Source organism: Thunnus maccoyii, chromosome 6 (assembly GCF_910596095.1).
Source record: "Thunnus maccoyii chromosome 6, fThuMac1.1, whole genome shotgun sequence".
NCBI lineage: Eukaryota > Metazoa > Chordata > Actinopteri > Scombriformes > Scombridae > Thunnus > Thunnus maccoyii.
In genome coordinates, this window is record NC_056538.1 from 24287441 (window position 1) to 24313748 (window position 26308).

At 38.8% G+C, this 26308-nt stretch overlaps 5 protein-coding genes across 5 annotated transcripts; all 5 read right to left on the bottom strand.

Annotated features, from left to right (window-relative positions):
• Window positions 1-226: 226 nt before the first annotated feature.
• LOC121898984 (odorant receptor 131-2-like) lies at window positions 227-1165 on the bottom strand. The gene has a single exon (XM_042414526.1). The coding sequence runs from the start codon at window positions 1163-1165 to the stop codon at window positions 227-229; it is 939 nt and encodes a 312-aa protein (XP_042270460.1).
• Window positions 1166-3887: 2722 nt separating this feature from the next.
• LOC121899256 (odorant receptor 131-2-like) lies at window positions 3888-4847 on the bottom strand. Its single transcript, XM_042414957.1, has one exon. It carries the CDS (start codon window positions 4845-4847, stop codon window positions 3909-3911), a length of 939 nt encoding a protein of 312 aa, XP_042270891.1. The 3' UTR covers window positions 3888-3908.
• Window positions 4848-7924: 3077 nt separating this feature from the next.
• On the bottom strand, window positions 7925-8863 carry LOC121898986 (odorant receptor 131-2-like). Its single transcript, XM_042414529.1, has one exon. The coding sequence runs from the start codon at window positions 8861-8863 to the stop codon at window positions 7925-7927; it is 939 nt and encodes a 312-aa protein (XP_042270463.1).
• Window positions 8864-14230: 5367 nt separating this feature from the next.
• LOC121899546 (odorant receptor 131-2-like) lies at window positions 14231-16912 on the bottom strand. The gene has a single exon (XM_042415442.1). The coding sequence runs from the start codon at window positions 16095-16097 to the stop codon at window positions 15159-15161; it is 939 nt and encodes a 312-aa protein (XP_042271376.1). The 5' UTR covers window positions 16098-16912; the 3' UTR covers window positions 14231-15158.
• Window positions 16913-22945: 6033 nt separating this feature from the next.
• On the bottom strand, window positions 22946-24281 carry LOC121899547 (odorant receptor 131-2-like). The gene has a single exon (XM_042415443.1). It carries the CDS (start codon window positions 23987-23989, stop codon window positions 23051-23053), a length of 939 nt encoding a protein of 312 aa, XP_042271377.1. The 5' UTR covers window positions 23990-24281; the 3' UTR covers window positions 22946-23050.
• Between the last annotated feature and the right edge of the window lie 2027 nt (window positions 24282-26308).

Here is a 26308-nt window from a genome sequence, read left to right on the forward strand (position 1 = left end):
AGCAGTATAGAAGTAAATATATACTGATGTCTGTACATCAGAACACAAACTGCATGCTGTATAATTTGACCATAAGATTTAGATTATAGCTGAACAGTGTATTCATAAACTGTGAAGACAAACTGATTGGAGGGAATATTCACTGATTTAAAAAAACAATAAATATAGTATAGTACATATAATAAACAGTATATTACACTGACATTTTTATACAAGGAATAAGGTTCTAATTTGTCAAATGAAAAGAGTATTTCTTGTACAAGCCACAGAGAGCATAGTATTTCAGTGCAAGAAAAAACTTGTCATCTCTAAGGCCATAAATGAGAGGACTCAGACATCTGGGAGCAAGATAAAAAGTTATGTAGGTAAAGTATCTGACATTAATGTATAACATGAAATCAATCTGAAGTACTGCAGCCTCTATGAAAGGGCACCACAGCTGGATGAGACAGAGGAGCAGCTGGAAAGCATGAAGAATAACTGTCCTGAGCCCTTTCCATGTTGACTTTCTATCCTCCCCTGATGCAGCTTTGGCCACTTTCATTATTTTAAAATAAGAGAACACAATGGTTACACACATGATAAAGAAGTAGAACTGACGTATAGATGACCTAATATGACCCTGCCAGCGTTGAAACGTGAACACCTCCACAGAGCATACCCTGTATTGTTTATGGAAGTTAAGTGTGGCTGATGCAAAGAAGATAGAGAGATCCACAATACAGGGTATAGCGCTGAGGCTGTGAATGATGAGGATGCAGGGCAGAACTCTGTGTGTGGAGCATAGCTCTACATGCCGCAGGGGCAAGCAAATGGCCACGTAGCGCTCCAGGGTCATTGCCATCAGAGTAAACGATGTGACTAGAATGTACACAGATGACAAAATGTAGAAAATGAGACATAACCAGATTTGCATGGTTGCACGAAAATAGTCAAAGATGAGCAGGATATTTGATATAATCAAGATAAGACAATCAGACAGTAATGTATTAGCAAATAAGATGTAGCGCATGGTTTTATAGAAGAAATCCTTCATAAAAAAGGTTGTGATCAGCAGAAAGTTGATGCAAAGGAAAACTGCTACCAAAATCTGAACTAAAATGACTCTGTAATTAATGCTTCGCATTAAGGATTCACCACCAACCAGTGAGCTGTTTTTAGCCATATTTCTGTCTTTTAAACAAATATATAAGACAAATAAAATCTGTCTTCAGTGGTAATAAGGTAAGTGCAATTTGCACTGACCAAAACTAACAAAGTGCACACCAGTAGCATATGTTACACAGTATATCCACAATAAATGTGGTAGAAACACATCAACAGCTCAAAGGGCTCAAAATCCCTCAGTTTACCAAACCATCCCTGAAGTAACACAAAGGCAGACTCCTCCTGCTAAGATCTCTGCAGCCCTCTAACAGACGACTGTGGATGAACACTTTATAGGGCCAACGGTAACACAAGGGGAACAATGAATGTTTGCACTCCACAGTGTCGTCATCGCCAGTTACTGCTGCATGTGTAAAGTGGAATATAACTAAGTACAATTTTGAGGTATTTGTACTTTACTTGGGTATTTTCATTTTATGCTACTTTGTACTTCCACTTCACTACATTTCAGAAGGAAATATTGTACATTTAACATGATACACACAACAAACAGCGCTGTCCATAATTCTGAAACAACTAAACAAAGTCACATGTATCTTGGCCAATAATTTTGTTATTTTTGCTATTTTTCTTACATAGAGCTTAAACAGAGGGGGCAAAAAATACAACTAAGGGGGCTAAGCCACCTAAGAGTATGGCGCCAGGCCCAACACACACACACACACACCTGTATGGTAGCTGTATGGTAGCTTGCTGCCATCTGTGTTTGTGTGTGAAGGGGTGAGTGAGCAGCAGAATCATTGTAAAACACTTTGGATAAAAGCGCTACATAAATGCAGCCATTTACCTTTTTTTTACCATTTGATAAAACAACTATTAAATAGTTTGAATAGCTGCAAAACTGTCAGCAATACTGGGGCATTGGGGCAGCGTCAAACACTGTGCTATGTATCAAATTTTTAGATTGTACACATATCCTGGTGTGACTGTGTTGTTCATCAGATAGGACACATCAGCTCAAGGCCTGATGACTCTTGTCATCCATTTCCCATGTCCAGGAGAGTGGTACATCTCTTGGGCCCCAGCTCCCAGGCAAAGAGGACCGCACTGAGGCCTGCTGATGTGTATTTTGTTCGTCTCTTTTTTGGTCATGTGAAGCAGTGGCAGAAGGGGGAGCTACAGTACAGTCATCTATTGTAGAATTGAACACAGAGTCAGTTGTGAGTTGAATGTGAGTTGAGTTGTGAGTATGACTTCTTATCCAAAGGTTTAATTTCTGAGGAATTCTTAGATTAATGCAAAGTGTAGGCTCTTGGTCAGTAAATGCCAGCTTGCAGAGTTGGAGACACTAGAACAGGATAACCTCTTGGTCCTTATAGAGTCTGCTGTAGAGCATTGTTGACCATTGCTGTCCTTGCAGAGAATGATAACGTAGGATTAACCACCTGGTTTCCCATATATTTGGAACCTCTTTTGGGAGAGTCTGAATATGGAATACTCTGACTACTCTTGTCACAGGGTTGCACAAAAATGTATGCTCAGAGGTAAAGGAATCAAGAATTATATTGATTTTTTCAGTCCACCTACTCTCAGGTCACATGATTTCTTTTTAAATTAGGGATGTCCCAAACAAGTTGTTTTGCTCTGATCCAGATCCAAGTCCTTTAATATTAGGTATCCCATATTTACATAGCAGCACAATATTATGAAATGTTGATTAGATATGTATCTGCTACATTGAAATAACAGATGTAGTCAACTAAATTTGGCACATTTTATTTTTATGAGCAACTTAATCCAAACACTGAACGCCCTGGTTCAAGACTATCAAGTTGATCAGTTCCAATGATTAATATGAATGAAAGTTTAACTGGGTGAATGCCACTCCTGGCACTGATATGAGGTGATTTGATAGATCATTTTAATAAATAAGTTTCTCCCATCATAAATGATCTCTGGATGAGTACAGATACAGGCTCAGAGACAGCACATAAACCTCAGCACATAGCATAGCACATAAAAACAACTTTGGCAGGCCACATCAGCTGTAGTTAATTAACATTAATTCTGTGAGTAACTTGATGACAGAACAAAATAAACAACAGCCAAGTTTCATTTTGTTCTGTCATCAAGTTACTCACAGAAATAATGTCAATTAGCAACAACCGATGATGTAGGCCTACCTCTGATACCTATCCTCAGCATCGGCTTGGGACATCTAAATACTTCAGGAGTCAAACACTTGAAGAATCAGTCATCTCAAATAAAAAGCTGCAATAATAGAAGAAAAGAGAGAATCAACTGTGGTTTAAATTGTAAACACCTGGATACTTTTTTGCAATCCTTTTTTTTAATTGAACCATATACAACAAGTAAACCACACGATTAATAACTGACATAAAAAACAAACAAACATTACATTTGAAAAAGGGACAAAGGCCTGTTTGGAACTAATAACTAATAGAAATTTGTGTGAGTTAGAGAGCAAAACCACAGAAAGGATTAACCATTCATCAACAGCTGTACACAAAGAGATCAAGAATAAGTTTTTTTTTTCAGTAGCACCATTAATATAAGCAGTATAGAAGTAAATATATACTGATGTCTGTGCATCAGAACACAAACTGCATGCTGTATAATTTGACCATAAGATTTAGATTATAGCTGAACAGTGTATTCATAAACTGTGAAGACAAAGTGATTGGAGGGAATATTCACTGATTTAAAAAATCAATAAATATAGTATAGTACATATAATAAACAGTATATTACACTGACATTTTTATACAAGGAATAAGGTTCTAATTTGTCAAATGAAAAGAGTATTTCTTGTACAAGCCACAGAGAGCATAGTATTTCAGTGCAAGAAAAAACTTGTCATCTCTGAGGCCATAAATGAGAGGACTAAGACATCTGGGAGCAAGATAAAAAGTTATGTAGGTAAAGTATCTGACATTAATGTATAACATGAAATCAATCTGAAGTACTGCAGCTTCTATGAAAGGGCACCACAGCTGGATGAGACAGAGGAGCAGCTGGAAAGCATGAAGAATAACTGTCCTGAGCCCTTTCCATGTTGACTTTCTATTCTCTCCTGATGCAGCTTTGGCCACTTTCATTATTTTAAAATAAGAGAACACAATGGTTACAAACATGATAAAGAAGTAGAACTGATTTATAGATGACCTAAGATGACCCTGCCAGCGTTGAAACGTGAACACCTCCACAGAGCATACCCTGTATTGTTTATGGAAGTTAAGTGTGGCTGATGCAAAGAAGATAGAGAGATCCACAATACAGGGTATAGCGCTGAGGCTGTGAATGATGAGGATGCAGGGCAGAACTCTGTGTGTGGAGCATAGCTCTACATGCCGCAGGGGCAAGCAAATGGCCACGTAGCGCTCCAGGGTCATTGCCATCAGAGTAAACGATGTGACTAGAATGTACACAGATGACAAAATGTAGAAAATGAGACATAACCAGATTTGCATGGTTGCACGAAAATAGTCAAAGATGAGCAGGATATTTGATATAATCAAGATAAGACAATCAGACAGTAATGTATTAGCAAATAAGATGTAGCGCATGGTTTTATAGAAGAAATCCTTCATAAAAAAGGTTGTGATCAGCAGAAAGTTGATGCAAAGGAAAACTGCTACCAAAATCTGAACTAAAATTACTCTGTAATTAATGCTTCGCATTAAAGATTCACCACCAACCAGTGAGCTGTTTTTAGCCATATTTCTGTCTTTTAACTAAATATACAAGACAAATAAATGAATCTACAATAACAAATAAATCTGTCTTCAGTGGCAATAAGGTAAGTGCAATTTGCACTGACCAAAACTAACCAGTAGCACACCAGTAGCATATGTTATACACTATATCCACAATAAATGTGGTAGAAACACATCAACAGCTCAAAGGGCTCAAAATCCCTCAGTTAACCAAACCATCCCTGAAGTAACACAAAGGCAGACTCCTCCTGCTAAGATCTCTGCAGCCCTCTAACAGACAACTGTGGATGAACACTTTATAGGGCCAACGGTAACACAAGGGGAACAATGAATGTTTGCACTCCAGTATCGTCATCGCCAGTTACTGCTGCATGTGTAAAGTGGAATATAACTAAGTACAATTTTGAGGTATTTATACTTTACTTGAGTATTTTCATTTTATGATACTTTGTACTTCCACTTCACTAAATTTCAGAAGGAAATATTGTACGTTTAACATGATACACACAACAAACAGTGCTGTCCATAATTCTGAAACAACTAAGCAAAGTCACATGTATCTTGGCCAAGAATTTTGTTATTTTTGCTATTTTTCTTACATAGAGCTTAAACAGAGGGGGCAAAAAATACAACTAAGGGGGCTAAGCCACCTAAGAGTATGGCACCAGGCCCGACACACACACATACACACACACACACTGATGACAGATGTAGCAAAATCAGCATAAAATCCAATTGTACACCCAATAAAAACTATACCCAATAAACAATAATATTGCATGAGGCAATAGGCTTTTACAGTCTGAGATGGTCAATTAGCTTACTTTTGATGATTACAACAGGAGACGACAGGGCTTGGTGCTGAACACTGAAATTATTTCATTATAGTCCAACGCTTCAGTCAGTTCTCTTTCCAAGCAGAGCAGGGACAAAGATTTCAGTCTGTATGTCATCATTGATGCCACAATGCCAGTTTTTTATCCCACTGACAACTGAAAAGAGTCTTTCAACAGTACAGCTTGTTGCTGCTGAATTAGCAGCCATGCCTGTGTTGTTACTACTCGACACTTGTTGAGGAGAAACTGGCACATGAGGAGGTGTCTAGGTTGAGAACGATGACTGAACTTGAACTGAATTCTCTTCCTCCTGCTCCTCACGGCATCTTGTGACAAATTTAAGCAAACTGCTTCATTTTGCCATGGTTTTTATCTTAACTTATATTAAAAGCAACTAGCTAGTGGACGGTAGGCTTCTGTTCCTCTGTGCAATGTGCAAGCTGTACACTGAGTGAAAGAGCAGAGGCTGCTCGCAATCTGGCATTTGCAAAATGCACTGCAACTCAAAAATTCTGACCTATCAACATCATCATACAGTAAACAAGAAGCAAGACACTAGAATTGGTTTATTTGTATTGGTCGTGTAGTCACATTTGAAACAATACTCATTGACAGCTATTCACTGGATATTCAGCAAAAAAGGAAACATTCATCCAAAGCAAGGCACCAGCCCTGTACAGTTGTCATGAACAGGGAAATTAGCTCTAGAGAGTAAAACCGTTTTATTGTACCAGAATGTAAACATGTTTATTTCTGCTGTAAAGTTGGGCATTTTAACATGGGGGTCTATGGGGATTGACTCACTTTTGGAGCCAGCCTCAAGTGACCATTTGAGGAACTGCAGTTTTTGACATTTCTGCGTTGGCTTCATTTATCAGCCCCAGACGTTGCAGCTTGGTCTACAGGCAGCAGACAGACCCTTCTCCATGAAAAATGAAGTCACTTGACATTATTATGTATGAAACTGTCGATCAGATTTATTTACTTATTAATTGAAGGTGCTGGAACGCCGTTCCGGATTATTCCAGCCCACTTTAACCCCTGGTAAGGCCTCATGACTATGTCATGAATTCATGACTATTGAATTCCCTTGGAAAATTATTTTGTTAATTTTATTTTTTCTAATTTTAATATTATTTTGAATTATTTTCCATTTCAACAGCGTTAAATGGATGTAGTACATTGGTATGATTGACAGTAAATGTCAGATACACAAACATTTGCCTGCAAATAGCACAGAAATAAAATTTGTATGTCATTGATGCAGTGTTGGCCTAAAATGCAGGCAAGTTTGTGACCAGAGGGTTAACTGGAAAGGAGTGAATGAATGGCTAACGCTCACCTCTCCCTCTCTACACTGTTGAACCCCCGCAATCTTAAAGGAAAATTCCCATTTTTTGTTCTAATCTAGGTCTCGTTTGTTTAGTTGTGACCTTCCCAAGAACCAGTGGTCACATTTTTTTTTAATTAGTGTGCACAAATTAATGATTAAATATCAATTGCAACAAACTAATACTTTACAGCCCTGAATCACGTTTACCCCTGAACTGCCTAGTTCAGCAACAGCTATATTTTATTACAGGGCTGCTAATATATTAATTGCCTTAAAATTGATATTAAGTTATTTGTAGTCATTCCTGTTGTCCTTTTCCTTCAACATGCTCTTTCTCTTCTAGTTCTGATGCTACATTGGAGATCATCTCAAATAAAAAGCTGCAACAATACAACAAAAGAGAGAATCAACTGTGGTTTAAATTGTAAACACCTGGATACTTTTTTGCAATCCTTTTTTTTAATTGAACCATATACAACAAGTAAACCACACGATTAATAACTGACATAAAAAACAAACAAACATTACATTTGAAAAAGGGACAAAGGCCTGTTTGGAACTAATAACTAATAGAAATTTGTGTGAGTTACAGAGCAAAACCACAGAGAGGATTAACCATTCATCAACAGCTGTACACAAAGAGATCAAGAATAAGTTTTTTTTTTTCAGCAGCACCATTAATATAAGCAGTATAGAAGTAGATATATACTGATGTCTGTGCATCAGAACACAAACTGCTTGCTGTATAATTTGACCATAAGATTTAGATTATAGCTGAACAGTGTATTCATAAACTGTGAAGACAAAGTGATTGGAGGGAATATTCACTGATTTAAAAAATCAATAAATATAGTATAGTACATATAATAAACAGTATATTACACTGACATTTTTATACAAGGAATAAGGTTCTAATTTGTCAAATGAAAAGAGTATTTCTTGTACAAGCCACAGAGAGCATAGTATTTCAGTGCAAGAAAAAACTTTTCATCTCTGAGGCCATAAATGAGAGGACTAAGACATCTGGGAGCAAGATAAAAAGTTATGTAGGTAAAGTATCTGACATTAATGTATAACATGAAATCAATCTGAAGTACTGCAGCTTCTATGAAAGGGCACCACAGCTGGATGAGACAGAGGAGCAGCTGGAAAGCATGAAGAATAACTGTCCTGAGCCCTTTCCATGTTGACTTTTTATTCTCTCCTGATGCAGCTTTGGCCACTTTCATTATTTTAAAATAAGAGAACACAATGGTTACACACATGATAAAGAAGTAGAACTGATGTATAGATGACCTAAGATGACCCTGCCAGCGTTGAAATGTGAACACCTCCACAGAGCATACCCTGTATTGTTTATGGAAGTTAAGTGTGGCTGATGCAAAGAAGATAGAGAGATCCACAATACAGGGTATAGCGCTGAGGCTGTGAATGATGAGGATGCAGGGCAGAACTCTGTGTGTGGAGCATAGCTCTACATGCCGCAGAGGCAAGCAAATAGCCACGTAGCGCTCCAGGGTCATTGCCATCAGAGTAAACGGTGTGACTAGAATGTACACGGATGACAAAATATAGAAAATGAGACATAACCAGATTTGCATGGTTGCACGAAAATAGTCAAAGATGAGCAGGATATTTGATATAATCAAGATAAGACAATCAGACAGTAATGTATTAGCAAATAAGATGTAGCGCATGGTTTTATAGAAGAAATCCTTCATATAAAAGGTTGTGATCAGCAGAAAGTTAATGCAAAGGAAAACTGCTACCAAAATCTGAACTAAAATGACTCTGTAATTAATGCTTCGCATTAAGGATTCACCACCAACCAGTGAGCTGTTTTTAGCCATATTTCTGTCTTGTAACCAAATATACAAGACAAATAAAATCTGTCTTCAGTGGCAATAAGGTAAGTGCAATTTGCACTGACCAAAACTAACAAAGTGCACACCTGAAGTAACACAAAGGCAGACTCCTCCTGCTAAGATCTCTGCAGCCCTCTAACAGACGACTGTGGATGAACACTTTATAGGGCCAACGGTAACACAAGGGGAACGATGAATGTTTGCACTCCACAGTGTCGTCATCGCCAGTTACGTAAAGTGGAATATAACTAAGTATAATTTTGAGGTATTTGTACTTTACTTGGGTATTTTCATTTTATGCTACTTTGTACTTCCACTTCACTACATTTCAGAAGGAAATATTGTACGTTTAACATGATACACACAACAAACAGCGCTGTCCATAATTCTGAAACAACTAAGCAAAGTCACATGTATCTTGGCCGAGAATTTTGTTATTTTTGCTATTTTTCTTACATAGAGCTTAAACAGAGGGTGCAAAAAAATACAACTAAGGGGGCTAAGCCACCCAAGAGTATGGCGCCAGGCCCGACACACACACACACACACACACACACACTGATGACAGATGTAGCAAAATCAAACAGATGTAGTAAAATCCAATTGTACACCCAATAAAAACTATACCCAATAAACAATAATATTGCAAGAGGCAATAGGCTACTACATGGTCAATTAGCTTACTTTTGATGATTACAACAGGAGACGACAGGGCTTGGTGCTGAACACTGAAATTATTTCATTATAGTCCAACGCTTCAGTCAGTTCTCTTTCCAAGCAGAGCAGGGACAAAGATTTCAGTCTGTATGTCATCATTGATGCCGCAATGCCAATTTTTATCCCACTGACGATTGAAAAGAGTCTTTCAACAGTACAGCTTGTTGCTGCTGAATTAGCAGCCATGCCTGTGTTGTTACTACTCGAAAAACTTAAGCAAACTACTTCGTTTCGCCATGGTTTTTATCTTAACCTATATTAAAAGCAACTAGCTAGTGGACAGTAGGCTTCTGTTCCTCTGTGCAATGTGCAAGCTGTACACTGAGTGAAAGAGCAACGGCTGCTCGCTGCTCGCAATCTGGCATTTGCAAAATGCACTGCAACTCAAAAATTCTGACCTATCAACATCATCATACAGTAAACAAGAAGCAAGAAACTAGAATTGGTTTATTTGTATTGGTCGTGTAGTCACATTTGAAACAGTACTCCTATTGACAGCTATTCACTGGATGATCCAGCAAAAAAGGAAACATTCATCCAAAGCAAGGCACCAGCCCTGTACAGTTGTCATGAACAGGGAAATTAGCTCTAGAGAGCAAAACCGTTTTATTGTACCAGAATGTAAACATATTTATTTCTGCTGTAAAGTTGGGCATTTTAACATGGGGGTCTATGGGGATTGAATCACTTTTGGAGCCAGCCTCAAGTGACCATTTGAGGAACTGCAGTTTTTGGCACTTCTGCGTTGGCTTGCTGGTGAATAAGTGCATGCACACCATCTATTACCAAAAAAAGATTACAATTTAAACGAGTTGCTTGGGACAAAGCCGTTTTTTTGTTGTTTTTTTTAAAAACACTTTGTGTTTAAGGCAGTAAACTGTCATGATTCCTACCTCAGTTATGTGTGTTTCCTTTACCCTTCTTTTAAACAATCACAGTTTGGCTGTATTATCTAAACCACTTATCTGGATATGACTGGTCTGAAATGCAGGTCCCTCACTACATAGAAAATCTGTGTGTGTGCATAGCTACTGTAAGAGCGGTAAGTCAGAGTTGAACTCTTGAACGCCATGCCTGTGATGAAACTTCCCAGGATTTTGGATAGTTAAAAGTTTTGGATTGTTGTGTTTGTTGCACTGATTGTGGCACTCTGAAGTCATGGTTTGATTTCCTCCGTGTGGATTTAGACTCCAAGCAGAACTGTGATGCTAATTAGCTAATCATCACTATTCTTGTATGGTGACTAAACTCCTGTGAAACTCATTAACAGTGAGGTGTAATAGGCTCATTAATTATTTAAACTATCCTCTGCTGATTTGGGCTCTTGAGTGGAAATGGATGACACAACAGTTGGAAAACAGTTTCTATTAGAATTGGTTATTATCAAAACTATGATCAACATGTTTGTATTACAATTTTTTGTACTTTATTGTAACCAGTGCCAAAACAACACAGAGTTCAAAACATCATGTAACACATTCTTCTTTCCTGTGACATATTTAGCATAACTGCTCCACTATCAGAGAAGACAGAGGAAGACAATGCACAACCTTTGCTACCAGATATTTATGTGTTAAAGCCCCTAAAACTTGGTTTCAAATCCAAAGTATTTCTTCATAACATTAAATCTGAATGATTAAATGAGAAAATGTTTAAGTTAAAGTTCAGTAAGAAATAATTCCTTAGTAATTATTTATTAAAAGAGAAACGCTGAAGAAATCTGTTTCATCAGGACTGTGTGGGCATGGTTTGATCAGATTGATTGACAGTTGCCTGGCAACATAAGATAACCCCTCAACTGTCATTAAAAGATTGGAATGTTGCTACAACAACGGATTAATGATTAGAATATAAATAATTTATTTCAATTAAACACTCTTCAACCAAAATCACCACACAAAATAGCATTAAATGTTGTTAAAGCAGGAAAGTCGTATCAGTCTATATCAGTCTGCACTGATCTATAAATGAATGTAGGTGATTCTTACAGTATCTGATGTTTTATCTGCTGCTTTATGCTTTATGAAAAGCTTCTCCTTCAGTTCATTGGTGTCCATCCCTCCAGAAGAGTTCCAGAGACTTGTAGAATCAATGCCAAGGCTGAGGAACACCATTCTTCAAAAAGATATTCCCTCATTTGATGTTTTGATGATGGTGGTGGAGAGCGCTGTCTAACACATCAGTCCAAAATCATAGGTGTTCAATTAGGTTGAGATCTGGTGATTGCAAAAGCCATAGCATATGATTCACATGATTTTCATACTCATCAAACCATTCATTGACCCCTCATGCCATGTGAATTGGGGCATTGTCATCCTGGAAGAGACCACTCTCATCAGGATAGAAATGTTTCATCATAGGATAAAAGTGATCACTCTGAACAACTTTGTGTTGATTTGCAGTGACCCTTCCCTCTAAGGTGACAAGTGAACCCAAACCATGCCAGCAAAATGCCCCCCACAGCATAACAGAGCCACCAGATCCCCTCACTGGGACAAGCATTCAGACTGGTACCCATTTTTCCTTTAATTTGCCACCCGTCTGTATGTATCAATTGACGAACATATCAATTAAAATGATAAGGAATTAATTAATTAAATGCTCATATTGACTAGTTTTACTGCATCTGACCCTGTTTTTTTGTCCTGTGTATGTTTGTTCTCCCCTCTGGAGCAGTTCAACTGAGCGGGGCATGTGCCTTTGTCCCTGACAGGGCTGACAGGGAGCTGACACTGTTGTGTTACAAGTCACACCTCTGAATCCAGGACACCAGCATGCTATGTAAAAGCACACACAAGGGCAGCATTATGCTGCCTTTGTTTGGTTCAGTGTAAAAAAGCAAAGGTAGCTTAATGACAGATCTTCTTTATGGCTATAATGCGGGATCTCTGTATAAAAGAGCCTATTGTTAGATGTAGGTAGTTTGGAAACAGGTTGTCTGCTCCCACAATGTCTGCATGGTGAAGTTTGTGTTTAGGATAGTAAACACAATGTGTTTTCTTTACCATTACTTTTTTACAAGGGAGCACATTGTTTCTTAATTTGTGCACACAAATCATTGACTCAGGGTAACAAATTTAAGTTCAAAGTGTTCAACAGGACAAGGAATGGTTAAAAACAATCACAGTTTGGCTGTATTATCTAAACCACTTATCTGGATATGATTGGTCTGAAATGCAGGTCCCTCATTACATAGAAAACCTGTGTGTGTGCATAGCTACTGTAAGAGCAGTAAGTCAGAGTTGAACTCTTGAATGCCATGCCTGTAATAAAACTTCCTGGGATTTTGGATAGTTAAAAGTTTTGGATTGTTGTGTTTGTTGCACTGATGGTGGCACTCTGAAGTCATGGTTTGATTTCCCTGTGTGGATTTAGACTCCAAACAGAACTGTGACGCTAATTAGCTGATCATGACTCGTATGGTGACTAAACTCCTGTGAAACTCATTAACAGTGAGGTGTAATAGGCTCATTAATTATTTAAACTATCCTCTGCTGATTTGGACTCTTGAGTGGAAATGGATGACACAACAGTTGGAAAACTTTTGATTTGTATGACAGTTTCTAATAGAGTTTGTTATTATCAAAACTATGATCAACATGTTTGTATTACAACTTTTAGTACTTAATTGCAACCAGCGCCAAACCAACACAGAGTTCAAAACATCATGTCACACATGATTCTTTCCTGTGACTTATTTTGCATGACTGCTCCACTATCAAAGAAGACAGAAGAAGACAGTGCACAACCTTTGCTACCGGATATTTATGTGTTAAAGCCCCTAAAACTTGGTTTCAAATGCAAAGTATTTCTTCATTACATTAAATCTGTATGATTAAATGAGAAAGTGTTTAAGTTAAAGTTTAGAAAGAAAAACCACCCTTAGTTATTATTTCTGAAAAGAGAAACACTGAAGAAATCTGCTTCATCAGGACTGTGTGGGCATGGTTTGATCAGATTTGATTGACAGTTTCCTAGCAACATTAGAAAACCCCTCAACTGTCATCAAATTCTGATTGAAATGTTGCTTAACATTACTGATTGGTGCACCAAAATACATGACATCACGTTTTTCTATTAAAGCCTCGCCCACGTCAAACCAGTGAGAAAAGCACAAACAAACCCACAAATACAGAAATCTTGGAAATAAAAAAAAACTGTTCAAACTTTAGCAGAAAAGTGAGTGCTTGTGTATTATAAAAGTGCTCATTGACTATAGAAAGAAGCTGAATGAGAAAAAAAAAAGGTTTTAGGGCCTTTAAGGGTAAAAATCAGTCGGATAAGATGTAAATGCAACGTCCCCAGACTTTGTCACATAACTCTCTCTACTCCCATGTTTCATTTCTGTATCTTTACTGTAATCTATATAATCTACTAATGAGGAAAGCCCAAAAAATAACCTTAATTTTATTTTTTAAATAATTCTCTGGTCAAACTGTTCAGAGCAGAGAGTCGCTAATGTAAATATACCATGATATTATACCACAGTGGATGCATTTGGATTAGTTTAAAACACAGCACATGTAGGACCATTTCATTTCTGTTGTCCAAGTTTAGGAAAGTTTGGCCACTGTATTATACCAAACACTCAAAGAGAGTCGAAAATGAAAAATGAATGAATGAATGAATGAAAAATGGATTCAACAAGCAGCTTCACTTTTATTGGTACAGGCAAAGAAGAAAGAGAATGTGGTATACAGCAAAGGCTTCTGAAAAATCCAGGCAAGTAAAAAGTTACACAAGAGTACAACAACAAAAAGCTGTGGCTTAAATTTTTCACATCAGTTATCAGTTATTATTCTATTGACTTGATTTGACTGATTTGGACAGCTGAAGCCTCATATTAGCTTCAAAAAAAAAACTGTTTCATACATTTTTGCAGAGAAGGAGGGCTGTATGAAAAGGAAGAACAATAACAGCAAGAAAACCCAGTTTCAATGTACATGTTGGCACCTCACTATTGTTTTAGGACAGACTTGAAAAATCATATAATTATCCCTTAAGCAGCATTACAATAAAACAGGAAGTGTGTGGGGTGTATTATTAGATTTGTCAGTAAAACAGAACAGAAAATGTACATAAGGCTGAACAATGTGTCAGCAGCTGGTTGTGAAGACTGAACACGGGGCCCAGTGTCTGATGGACAGAGAGAGTTATTACTTTCCAATGGTAACTCATTTATTCTAGGATACATTTTTAAAATCCTAATCATCACTTAAAAGACTTAACATGGCCAGGCACCCTTCCAGGGTCGAGCTTTTGCTGTGCCGGCACCTCGGGTTTGGAACAGTCTTCTGTTTAGTATGTATCTTTATACACCTGCCTTACTTAGATTGATTTTTTCACATAATTTAGCTCTAACGCCATGTCATCATCAGATTTTAAATGTATTTTTAATTGTTTTTTAGCATTTGGATGATATTTTATGTAGCTGTCTTTTATGTAACTTTTATGTGAACACATACTGAGAAATTGAATGAATAAGATGAATTCATTATCCAATGCAATAAACTGCATACTACATAAACAGTATTTTCTGTTACAGAATGGTGATTTTAATTTGTCAAGTGAAAAAAGCTAAAGATTTGTTCTTGTACAAGCCACAGAGAGCATAATATTTCAGTGCAAGAAAAAACTTGTCATCTCTGAGGCCATAAATGAGAGGACTCAGACATCTTGAAGCAAGATAAAAAGTTATGTAGTTAAAGTATCTGACATCAGTGTACAACATTAAATCAATCTGAAGTACAGCAGCTTCTATGAAAGGGCACCATAACTGGATGAGACAGAGGAGCAGCTGGAAAGCATGAAGAGCCACTGTCCTGAGTCCTTTCCATGTTGACTTTTTATTCTCTCCTGATGCAGCTTTGGCCACTTTGATTATTTTAATATAGGAGATCACAATGGTTATAAACATGATCAGGAAGTAGAATTGACTTATAGCTGACCTAAGATGACCCTGCCACCTGTGAATTGTGAACAACTCCACAGAGCATATTCTGTTCTGGGTGTAGAAACTGTGGGTAGCAGATGCAAAGAAGATGGAGAGAAAAACAATACAGGGTATAGAGCTGAGGCCGTGAATGATGAGGATGCACTGCAGAGCGCTGCGTGTGGAACACAGCTCTGCATGCCGCAGGGGCATGCAAATGGCCACAAAGCGCTCCAGGGTCATTGTTGTCAGAGTAACTGGTGTGACAAAATTGTACAGAGATGACACAATAAACATGATGAGACATAACCATGTCTGTGTGGTAAAACGAAAATAGCTCATGATCAGCAAGGTATTTGTCAAAATTAAAATCAGACAATCAGACAATAATGTATTAGCAAATAAGATGTAGCGCATGGTTGTGTAGAAGAAATGCTTCATAAAAAAGGTTGTGATCAGCAGAAAGTTGATACAAAGGAACAATGTCACCAAAACCTGAACTAAAATGACCCGGTCATTGATCTTCCGCATTAAGGCTTGACCATCAACCAGTGAGTTATTGTCAGCCATATATTTCAATATTGATTGATTAGTTTTCTTTTATTTCGGTGTCATGCACACAGTGCCTAACCCTTGTTGGTATACAAGACACCAAAAGAGTGTCCACAGTTGCTGTGGTCAGACACTTCTTTTCATCACAAAACTACAGATTATTATACAGCTCGGAAATATTCTGCCTTCTCTTACAAGCTTGGCAAATAAAATCTGCTACAAAAAAGATTCTCTTCCTGAAGCACAACTCAAGTTTTTCATAATCATCCAGCCCAAAGAAATCAACATAAATGGAGGACATTTTACTAAAAAGTACATCCCTTACCTCCTCGTAGACAAGACAGTAAAACAAAAAATAAACCTCATTCTCAGTTTCACCAAGCTCATACAACAATGTTCTACACTGTAACTATTCTTTATGAGACAATAAGTCCATAATTTTTGTTTATACCATATATCAACACATAAGATACGTCAGTTTACCAAACCTTCCCAGCACTAATGGGGCATCGTGGCACACCGTTCCAAAGACGGATGTTAATGAGTCAGCCATCTGAGAGAAATCTTATGTGCGAGAGGAGAATAACAACACCTTTAGCTTTTCACCTCAATGTCGTCATCACCACTCATTACCAGTGCTTCTCATACTGGTGGCTACCTTCAATTAGACACACTGAACGATGGAAAAAAGTTTTGAGTTATAGCAGTAGTTGGGCTCCTTTAATCAGTTCTCAGATTCCATTCAACAAAACAGTGAATAAAACACAGCAAACCCGTGTTTTTTATTATTTTTTCTTTTAGTTTGACTCAGGCTATTATTATTGTGCCATACTGTAAAGATTATTTAGTGGTGTAATGCAAATTTGCAGATACCCAATATGACTTATATAAACTAGGGGTGTGCCCAAATACAAAATACGTTATTTGGAAAAGCACATATAGCGGGTTTTTTAGGAATATTTGTTTCATACAAATGTTAAATACCAGCGTGCAGGTCAGTTACATCACTATCTCAGTCTCTCTCCCCTGCACCGCCGCTGCATAGAAGCTAGCACAGAGCCAAAGATACCCTCCAGGACAATGGGCATGTCCAGGATATTGTCTCTCTGTCCAACAGGTTGGTGAGGTTGAGCCACCATGCTTGTTCCTGTAGGACTATGGTTCCCAATGCTCTTCCCGTGGCCTGGACTGTACAGATTTGGATACGGAGACACAAGTCAGTGATAACCTATATCTCCTCCCACATAACTGGGTCCCGTGTCCGCACAAAATCCTTGCATATCTCAGCATGGTATGCCTTGAACATGGAGAGGACATTAAGCGTTCTGGCCGAAAGCGCTGCCACTTTGTGAGCCTTCTCAGTCAAGGCTGACTGAAACTGGTCAGACTTAGACGGCTGTGTATGGCTCCTCGAGGACATTGTTGACAGCTGCGGGTGAAGGTGGGCCGCAACAAGTGGTTCCATTGGAGGCATACCCTGGCTCTCCATCGCTTCGCAGTCGAGGGACAAGGCACCAGGTATCGGGCTCCTGCTGCTGTAAGGGCAGTCTTTCCATGAACGTGTGAACTCATCTCGCAGCTCCAGGACGACGTGGAGAAGTTGCTTTGTCGCACTCTTAGCCAAGGACAACTTCTTCTCCTCGTAGCGGGATCTGGTGGTCTCCATTACGACAGCAGGCCAGGGGATGGCCAGTCGGTCTGCAGCGCATCTACACATATCAAGCATGTCCGAGCTGGGGAGAGGAGAAGCTGGTGTGCTGCTCTCATCTCCATCCAGAGAGGCGGTGGAGTGATGAAAATGCCGTCCTCCTCTTCATCCTCTGATATGAAGATATCCGAGGCGTCATCTTCACCTTCTCCATAGTCCAATTCCAGAACGTCCTCCTCTGGTAGGGGAACCGGAGCCAGGTCCAGCCGTGAGCTCCAGCTGATGTTAGCTGCCAGTGTCACCCCCGCAGTGACTTCCCTCTCGCCTCCGCTTTCAACCAGGTGGTCGCTGGTGGGGAGGTAGGGGTCGTGTTAAGACAAGCTAGCTTGGCAGGCTAGCCATCTGTGGAGACCTTTGACGGTGAACACAGCGCAGTGTTGACACAAGCCGGGAACATTGATAGCTAGCCAGGCATGTTCCAGCCAAGGGCAGCTCGAGTAGATCTGGTGTGTGCCTTTGCTTGAAATCTTACTTCTACAGGCGGGAAATGGAGTCTCCATCACCTCTGGTGTGAGGAATTTTTGCCTCCATTCCTCGCGAGCTGGTGTGCAGGCAGAGAGTCAAGGAAGCTAGCTGGTGTGCTAACTGTGAAGAAGCCGAGGGATTAGCTAGAATGCTAACACCCGACAGAGCTCAAGCTACTGTGGTGAGGAGCTGAGAAATGATGACCAAGCCATGGAGGGCGAGGAAAACACCATATCTGATCTAGTGTGATCGGAGGAAGAAGCAAATCCAAAGTTAGCTAGTGTCCGGCGACGGAAGCTACATAAGATCCATCTGTGGATGGCTAGCTTCGACCCGAGATGTGCGCCAGGTGAGAAGAGGTGTTTGAATGAAATTGTGTCCGCATCAGCAATTTAGGGTAGGTGGCACTACCTGGTGCGGAAGAACACGTTCACCAGCCAATCAGGATTGGTGTAATGAAATTAATGCTTCTGAGGGCTGCAGTAACGCATGCATCCCATAGTGTGACATTGAAACGAATATTATGAAAGAGAACTAAAAGCATAATAAAAACAAAAACAGAATTTTTAAACCTCTTTCCACTTTTATTTGAATACAAATAGGCCTACAAATAATTTTGCTGTCTGTACAAATACAGATACAAATACAAATACTGGGCCCTCTGCACATCCCTAATATAAACACACTGGCAGTATACAATATCTTAGGTAATCAGATACTAAGTCACACTTTATTTTAACCCTCAGATGCATTAACTGGTATAATGTTTAATACTTTTCTGCACACTATGATGTGGCTTTGAGCACATATAGATTTTTAATGCCTGTTAAGAGGTATTATGTTTTTAGTATTAAGTACCTACAACAAAATATTACTTAGCACTGAAATACTTTACTACTTTATGTCGACACCCTTTTCAAAGATCTTGCTGCTCCTCATTTACTTTAAGCCACTGAAGTACTCATAGTGTACATATATTTTATGATGTAAACAGTAAAATAATGCCATCAATGTTACAAGTTACTCTCACTGGATGGAGAGCTGCAACAATTAGTTGATTAAATGATTAGCTTGCAGAGTAGGAGAGAAAACAGCTATCCTTGCACCAGAGGCATGAGGGAGAGCACACAGTTAAAGTACCCTAAATAACAATCAATGCATTTATAATGTTTTATATTACTCAAATGTAGCTTAACCATATTATGTGATATGCTACTTCAGTACATTTTAACAACAAATATTTCCTGGACCACTGCAGAAAATTGCAGATGAACATTTAATATCTAGGAATTGACGTTAAAGACCCTAACACTGACTATCCCTGTAACAAATTGGTTGGTTTGAACTTAGTCTTGTTTTCTTGCAAGGGCATGTGAGGGTTACACATTTCTTAGATAATGTGAAAATTGGAGACAGAAGGGCTTTGGATTTGATTTACAATATAATCTGCACATTCCAGCCGCTCGAATGTCTCAAACCTAAATGAGAGTCATATCACATACCTACTATCATTATTATTAGGCCTACATGATGGAAAATCCTCGAAACCCATAATACAATGGCAATTTCATGAATGAGAGTTGAAAACGGCTAACTACTCAAAGTAACTAAGTAAGAGTACCAAATACTAAGAGTAAACTTTCATAATTTGGTTGCAAAATCATTGCTAATGGACCTACTTGATATGAACCACAATTTCCACCTCAATGGTACAGGTAGGAAAACTGTTTTTAAGACTACCAGACCTAGGCCTATATAATATAAAACTCTTTAGCTATCTAACACTAGACTAGTTTGGTGTCGCTAGCCAAGGGGAGGCACAATTAAGCTATTTTCATCCATTTTTTGCTTTAATTGAAGAATTCACAAAGACCTGTCAGCCAATGAGACATGAATATTTCCACATATTTCCTATAAACCCTCTCTGATTGGTCGACCAGTCTCGCGTCCATTCCTGTCACTGAAAATACAAAATTACAACACTGTCGTCTTTAGTGATAAACTGCTGTGGAGAATTATTCAGTGTTAAAGAAAAAATCTTCAGGGCTACAGCCTGGAATGCCCAGGCTGATGCCCATGGTGTTTGACTTTTTTGTACTTTGATGGTTAATAGTTGCATGTGCACCATCTATTACCAAAAAAACATACAATTTAAATGAACTGCTTGGGACAAAGCTGTTTTTTAAGTTTAGGATAGTAAACACAATGTGTTTTCGTTGCTATTACTTTTTTACAATGTAGCAGATTGTTTCTTAATTTGTGCACACAAATCATTGATTCAAGGGAAACTAAGTTCAAAGTGTTCAACAGGACAAGGTTTTAAACAACCACAGTTTGGCTGTATTATCTAAACCACTTATCTAAATATGACTAGTCTGAAATGCAGGTCCCTCACTACATAGAAAACTTGTGTGTGTGCATAGCTACTGTAAGAGCGAAAAGTCAGAGTTGAACTCTTGGACACCATGCCAATGATGAAACTTCCTGGGATTTTGGATAGTTAAAGGTTTTGGATTGCTGTCTTTGTTGCATTGATGGTGGCACTCTGAAGTCATGGTTTGATTACCTCCATGTGGATTTAGACTCCAAGCAGAACTGTGATGCTAATTAGCTAATCATCACTATTCTTGTATGGTGACTAAACTCCTGTGAAACTCATTAATGGTGAGGTGTAATAGGCTCATTAATTATTTAAACTATCCTCTGCTGATTTGGGCTCTGAGTGAAAATGGATGACACAATAGTTGGAAAACTTTTTATTTGTATGACAGTTTTTGTAAGAATTCAGTATTATCAAAACTATGATCAACATGTTTGTATTACAATTTTTTGTACTTAATTGCAACCAGCACCAAAACAACACAGAGTTCAAAACATCATGTTACACATGATTCTTTCCTGTGACTTATTTAGCATAACTGCTCCACTATCAAAGAAGAAGACAGAAGAGGACAATGCACAACCTTTACCTTTACCTTTACCTTTACCTTTACCGGATATTTATGTGTTAAAGCCCCTGAAAACTTGGTTTCAAATGCAAAGTATTTCTTCATTACATTAAGTCTGTATGACTAAATGAGAAAATATTTAAGTTAAAGTTAAGAAAGAAGAAAATATACTTAATTATTATTTATTAAAAGGGAAACGCTGAAGAAATCTGTTTCATCAGGACTGTGTGGGCATGGTTTGATCAGATTGATTGACAGTTGCCTGGCAACATAAGATAACCCCTCAACTGTCATTAAAAGATTGAAATGTTGCGTAACATTGCTGATTGGTGCACCAAAATACATGACATCACGTTTTTCTATTAAAACCTCGCCCACGTCAAACCAGTGAGAAAAGCACAAAATACAGAAATCTTGGAAATAAACAAAACTGTTCAAACTTTAGCAGAAAATTGAGTGCTTGTGTATTATAAAAGTGCTCATTGACTATAGAAAGAAGCTGAATGAGAAAAAAAAAGGTTTTAGGGCCTTTAAAGGTAAAAATCACCAGTCGGATAAGATGTAAATGCAACGTCCCCAGACTTTGCTGCATAACTCTCTCTCTACCCCCATGTTTCATTTCTGTATCTTTACTGTAATCTTTATAATCTACTGATGAGGAAAGCCCAAAAAATAACCTTAGCAGAGAGTCACTAATGTAAATATACCATGATATTATACCACAGTGGATGCATTTGGATTAGTTTAAAACACAACACATGTAGGACCATTTCATTTCTGTTATTAATGTTTGTTTCCCATTTTATTGTTTTTTTTCCTCCAATATATTGTGCTAAAAACAAATTCCCTCACTGTTGTCCATGTTTAGGAAAGTTTGGCCACTGTATTATACCAAACACTCCAAGAGAGTCATATAATGAAAAATGGATTCAACAAGCAGCTTCACTTTTATTGGTACAGGCAAAGAAGAAAGAGAATGTGGTATACAGCAAAGGCTTCTGAAAAATCCAGGCAAGTAAAAAGTTACACAAGAGTACAACAACAAAAAGCTGTGGCTTAAATTTTTCACATCAGTTATCAGTTATTATTCTATTGACTTGATTTGACTGATTTGGACAGCTGAAGCCTCATATTAGCTTCAAAAAAACTTTTTCACACATTTTTGCAGAGAAGGAGGGCTGTATGAAAAGGAGGAACAATAACAGCAAGAAAACCCAGTTTCAATGTATATGTTGGCACCTCACTATTGTTTTAGGACAGACTTGAAAAATCATATAATTATCCCTTAAGCAGCATTACAATAAAACAGGAAGTGTGTGGGGTGTATAATTAGATTTGTCAGTAAAACAGAACAGAAAATGTACATAAGGCTGAACAATGTGTCAGCAGCTGGTTGTGAAGACTGAACACGGGGCCCAGTGTCTGATGGACAGAGAGAGTTATTACTTTCCAATGGTAACTCATTTATTCTAGGATACATTTTTAAAATCCTAATCATCACTTAAAAGACTTAACATGGCCAGGCACCCCTTCCAGGGTCGAGCTTTTGCTGTGCTGGCACCTCAGGTTTGGAACAGTCTTACGTTTAGTATGTATCTTTATACACCTGCCTTACTTAGATTGATTTGTTCACATAATTTAGCTCTGATGGTATGTCATCATCAGATTTTAAATGTATTTTTAATTGTTTTTTAGCATTTGGATGATCTTTTATGTAACTGTCTTTTAAGTAACTTTTATGTGAACACATACTGAGAAATTGAATGAATAAGATGAATTCATTATCCAATGCAATAAACTGCATACTACATAAACAGTATTTTCTGTTACAGAATGGTGATTTTAATTTATCAAGTGAAAAAAGCTAAAGATTTGTTCTTGTACAAGCCACAGAGAGCATAATATTTCAGTGCAAGAAAAAACTTATCATCTCTGAGGCCATAAATGAGAGGACTCAGACATCTTGGAGCAAGATAAAAAGTAATGTAGTTAAAGTATCTGACATCAATGTACAACATTAAATCAATCTGAAGTACAGCAGCTTCTATGACAGGGCACCACAGCTGGATGAGACAGAGGAGCAGCTGGAAAGCATGAAGAGCCACTGTCCTGAGTCCTTTCCATGTTGACTTTTTATTCTCTCCTGATGCAGCTTTGGCCACTTTCATTATTTTAATATAGGAGATCACAATGGTTATAAACATGATCAGGAAGTAAAACTGACTTATAGCTGACCTAAGATGACCTTGCCACCTGTGAATTGTGAACATCTCCACAGAGCATATTCTGTTCTGGGTGTATAAGCTGTGAGTAGCAGATGCAAAGAAGACGGAGAGAAAAACAATGCAGGGTATAGAGCTGAGGCCGTGAATGATGAGGATGCAGTGCAGGGCTCTGCGTGTGGAACACAGCTCTGCATGCCGCAGGGGCATGCAAATGGCCACAAAGCGCTCCAGGGTCATTGTTGTCAGAGTAACTGGTGTGACAAAATTGTACAGAGATGACACAATAAACACGATGAGACATAACCATGTCTGTATGGTAAAACGAAAATAGCTCATGATCAGCATGGTATTTGTTAAAATTAAAATCAGACAATCAGACAGTAATGTATTAGCAAATAAGATGTAGCGCATTGTTGTGTAGAAGAAATGCTTCATAAAAAAGGTTGTGATCAGCAGAAAGTTGATACAAAGGAACAATGTCACCAAAACCTGAACTAAAATGACCTGGTCATTGATCTTCCGCATTAAGGCTTGACCATCAACCAGTGAGTTATTGTCAGCCATATATTTCACTATTGATTGATTAGTTTTCTTTTATTTCGGTGTCATGCACACAGTGCCTAACCCTTGTTGGTATACAACCAAAAGAGTGTCCACAGTTGCTGTGGTCAGACACTTCATTTCATTACAAAACTACAGATTATTATACAGCTCGAAAATATTCTGCCTTCTCTTACAAGCTTGGCAAATAAAATCGGCTACAAAAAAGATTCTCTTCCTGAAGCACAACTCAAGTTTTTCATAATCATCCAGCCCAAAGAAATCAACATAAATGGAGGACATTTTACTAAAAAGTACATCCCTTGCCTCCTCATAGACAGGACAGTAAAACAAAAAATGAACCTCATTCTCAGTTTCACCAAGCTCATACAACAATGTTCTACACTGTAACTATTCTTTATGAGACAATAAGTCCATAATTTTTGTTTATACCATATATCAACACATAAGATACATCAGTTTACCAAACCTTCCCAGCACTAATGGGGCATCGTGGCACACCGTTCCAAAGACAGATGTTAATGAGTCAGCCATCTGAGAGAAATCTTATGTGCGAGAGGAGAATAACAACACCTTTAGCTTTTCACCTCAATGTCGTCATCACCACTCATTACCAGTGCTTCTTATACTGGTGGCTACCTTCAATTGGACACACTGAACGATGGAAAAAAGGTTTGAGTTATAGCAGTAGTTGGGCTCCTTTAATCAGTTCTCAGATACCATTCAACAAAACAGTGAATAAAACACAGCAAACCCGTGTTTTTTATTATTTTTTCTTTTAGTTTGACTCAGGCTATTATTATTGTGCCATACTGTAAAGATTGTTTAGTGGTGTAATGCAAATTTGCAGATACCCAATATGACTTATATAAACTAGGGGTGTGCCCAAATACAAAATACGTTATTTGGAAAAGCACATATAGCGGGTTTATTAGGAATATTTGTTTCATACAAATGTTAAATACCAGCGTGCAGGTCAGTTACATCACTATCTCAGTCTCTCTCCCCTGCACCGCCGCTGCATAGAAGCTAGCACAGAGCCAAAGATACCCTCCAGGACAATGGGCATGTCCAGGATATTGTCTCTCTGTCCAACAGGTTGGTGAGGTTGAGCCACCATGCTTGTTCCTGTAGGACTATGGTTCCCAATGCTCTTCCCGTGGCCTGGACTGTACAGATTTGGATACAGAGACACAAGTCAGTGATAACCAATATCTCCTCCCACATAACTGGGTCCCGTGTCCGCGCAAAATCCTTGCATATCTCGGCATGGTATGCCTTGAACATGGAGAGGACATTAAGCGTTCTGGCCGAAAGCGCTGCCACTTTGTGAGCCTTCTCAGTCAAGGCTGACTGAAACTGGTCAGACTTAGACGGCTGTGTATGGCTCCTCGAGGACATTGTTGACAGCTGCGGGTGAAGATGGGCCGCAACAAGTGGTTCCATCGGAGGCATACCCTGGCCCTGCTTTGTCGCACTCTTAGCCAAGGGCAACTTCTTCCCCTCGTAGCGGGATCTGGTGGTCTCCGTTACGACAGCAGGCCAGGGGATGGCCAGTCGGTCTGCAGCGCATCTACACACTACACACATCGAGCATGTCCGAGCTGGGGAGAGGAGAAGCTGGTGTGCTGCTCTCATCTCCATCCAGAGAGGCGGTGGAGTGATGAAAATGCCGTCCTCCTCGTCATCCTCTGATATGAGGATATCTGAGGCGTCATCTTCACCTTCTCCATAGTCCAATTCCAGAACGTCCTCCTCTGGTGGGGGAACCGGAGCCAGGTCCAGCCGTGAGCTCCAGCTGATGTTAGCTGCCAGTGTAACCCCCACAGTGACTTCCCTCTCCCCTCCGCTTTCAACCAGGTGGTCGCTGGTGGGGAGGTAGGGGTCGTGTTCAGACAAGCTAGCTTGGCAGGCTAGCCATCTGTGGAGACCTTTGACGGTGAACACAGCGCAGTGTTGACACAAGCTGGGAACATTGATAGCTAGCCAGGCATGTTTCAGCCAAAGGCAGCTCGAGTAGATCTGGTGTGTGCCTTTGCTTGAAATCTTACTTCTACAGCGAAAGGGGACGGGCCCTGGAGTCTCCATCACCTCTGGTGTGAGGAATTTAAGCCTCCATTAGTAAGGCGTGCATCCCATAGTGAGACACTGAAACGAATATTATGAAAGAGAACTAAAAGCATAATAAAAACAAAAATAGGATTTTTAAGCCTCTTTCCACTTTTATTTGAATACAAATACAAATAATTTTGCTGCCTGTACAAATACAGATACAAATACAAATACTGGGCCCTCTGCACATCCCTAATATAAACACACTGG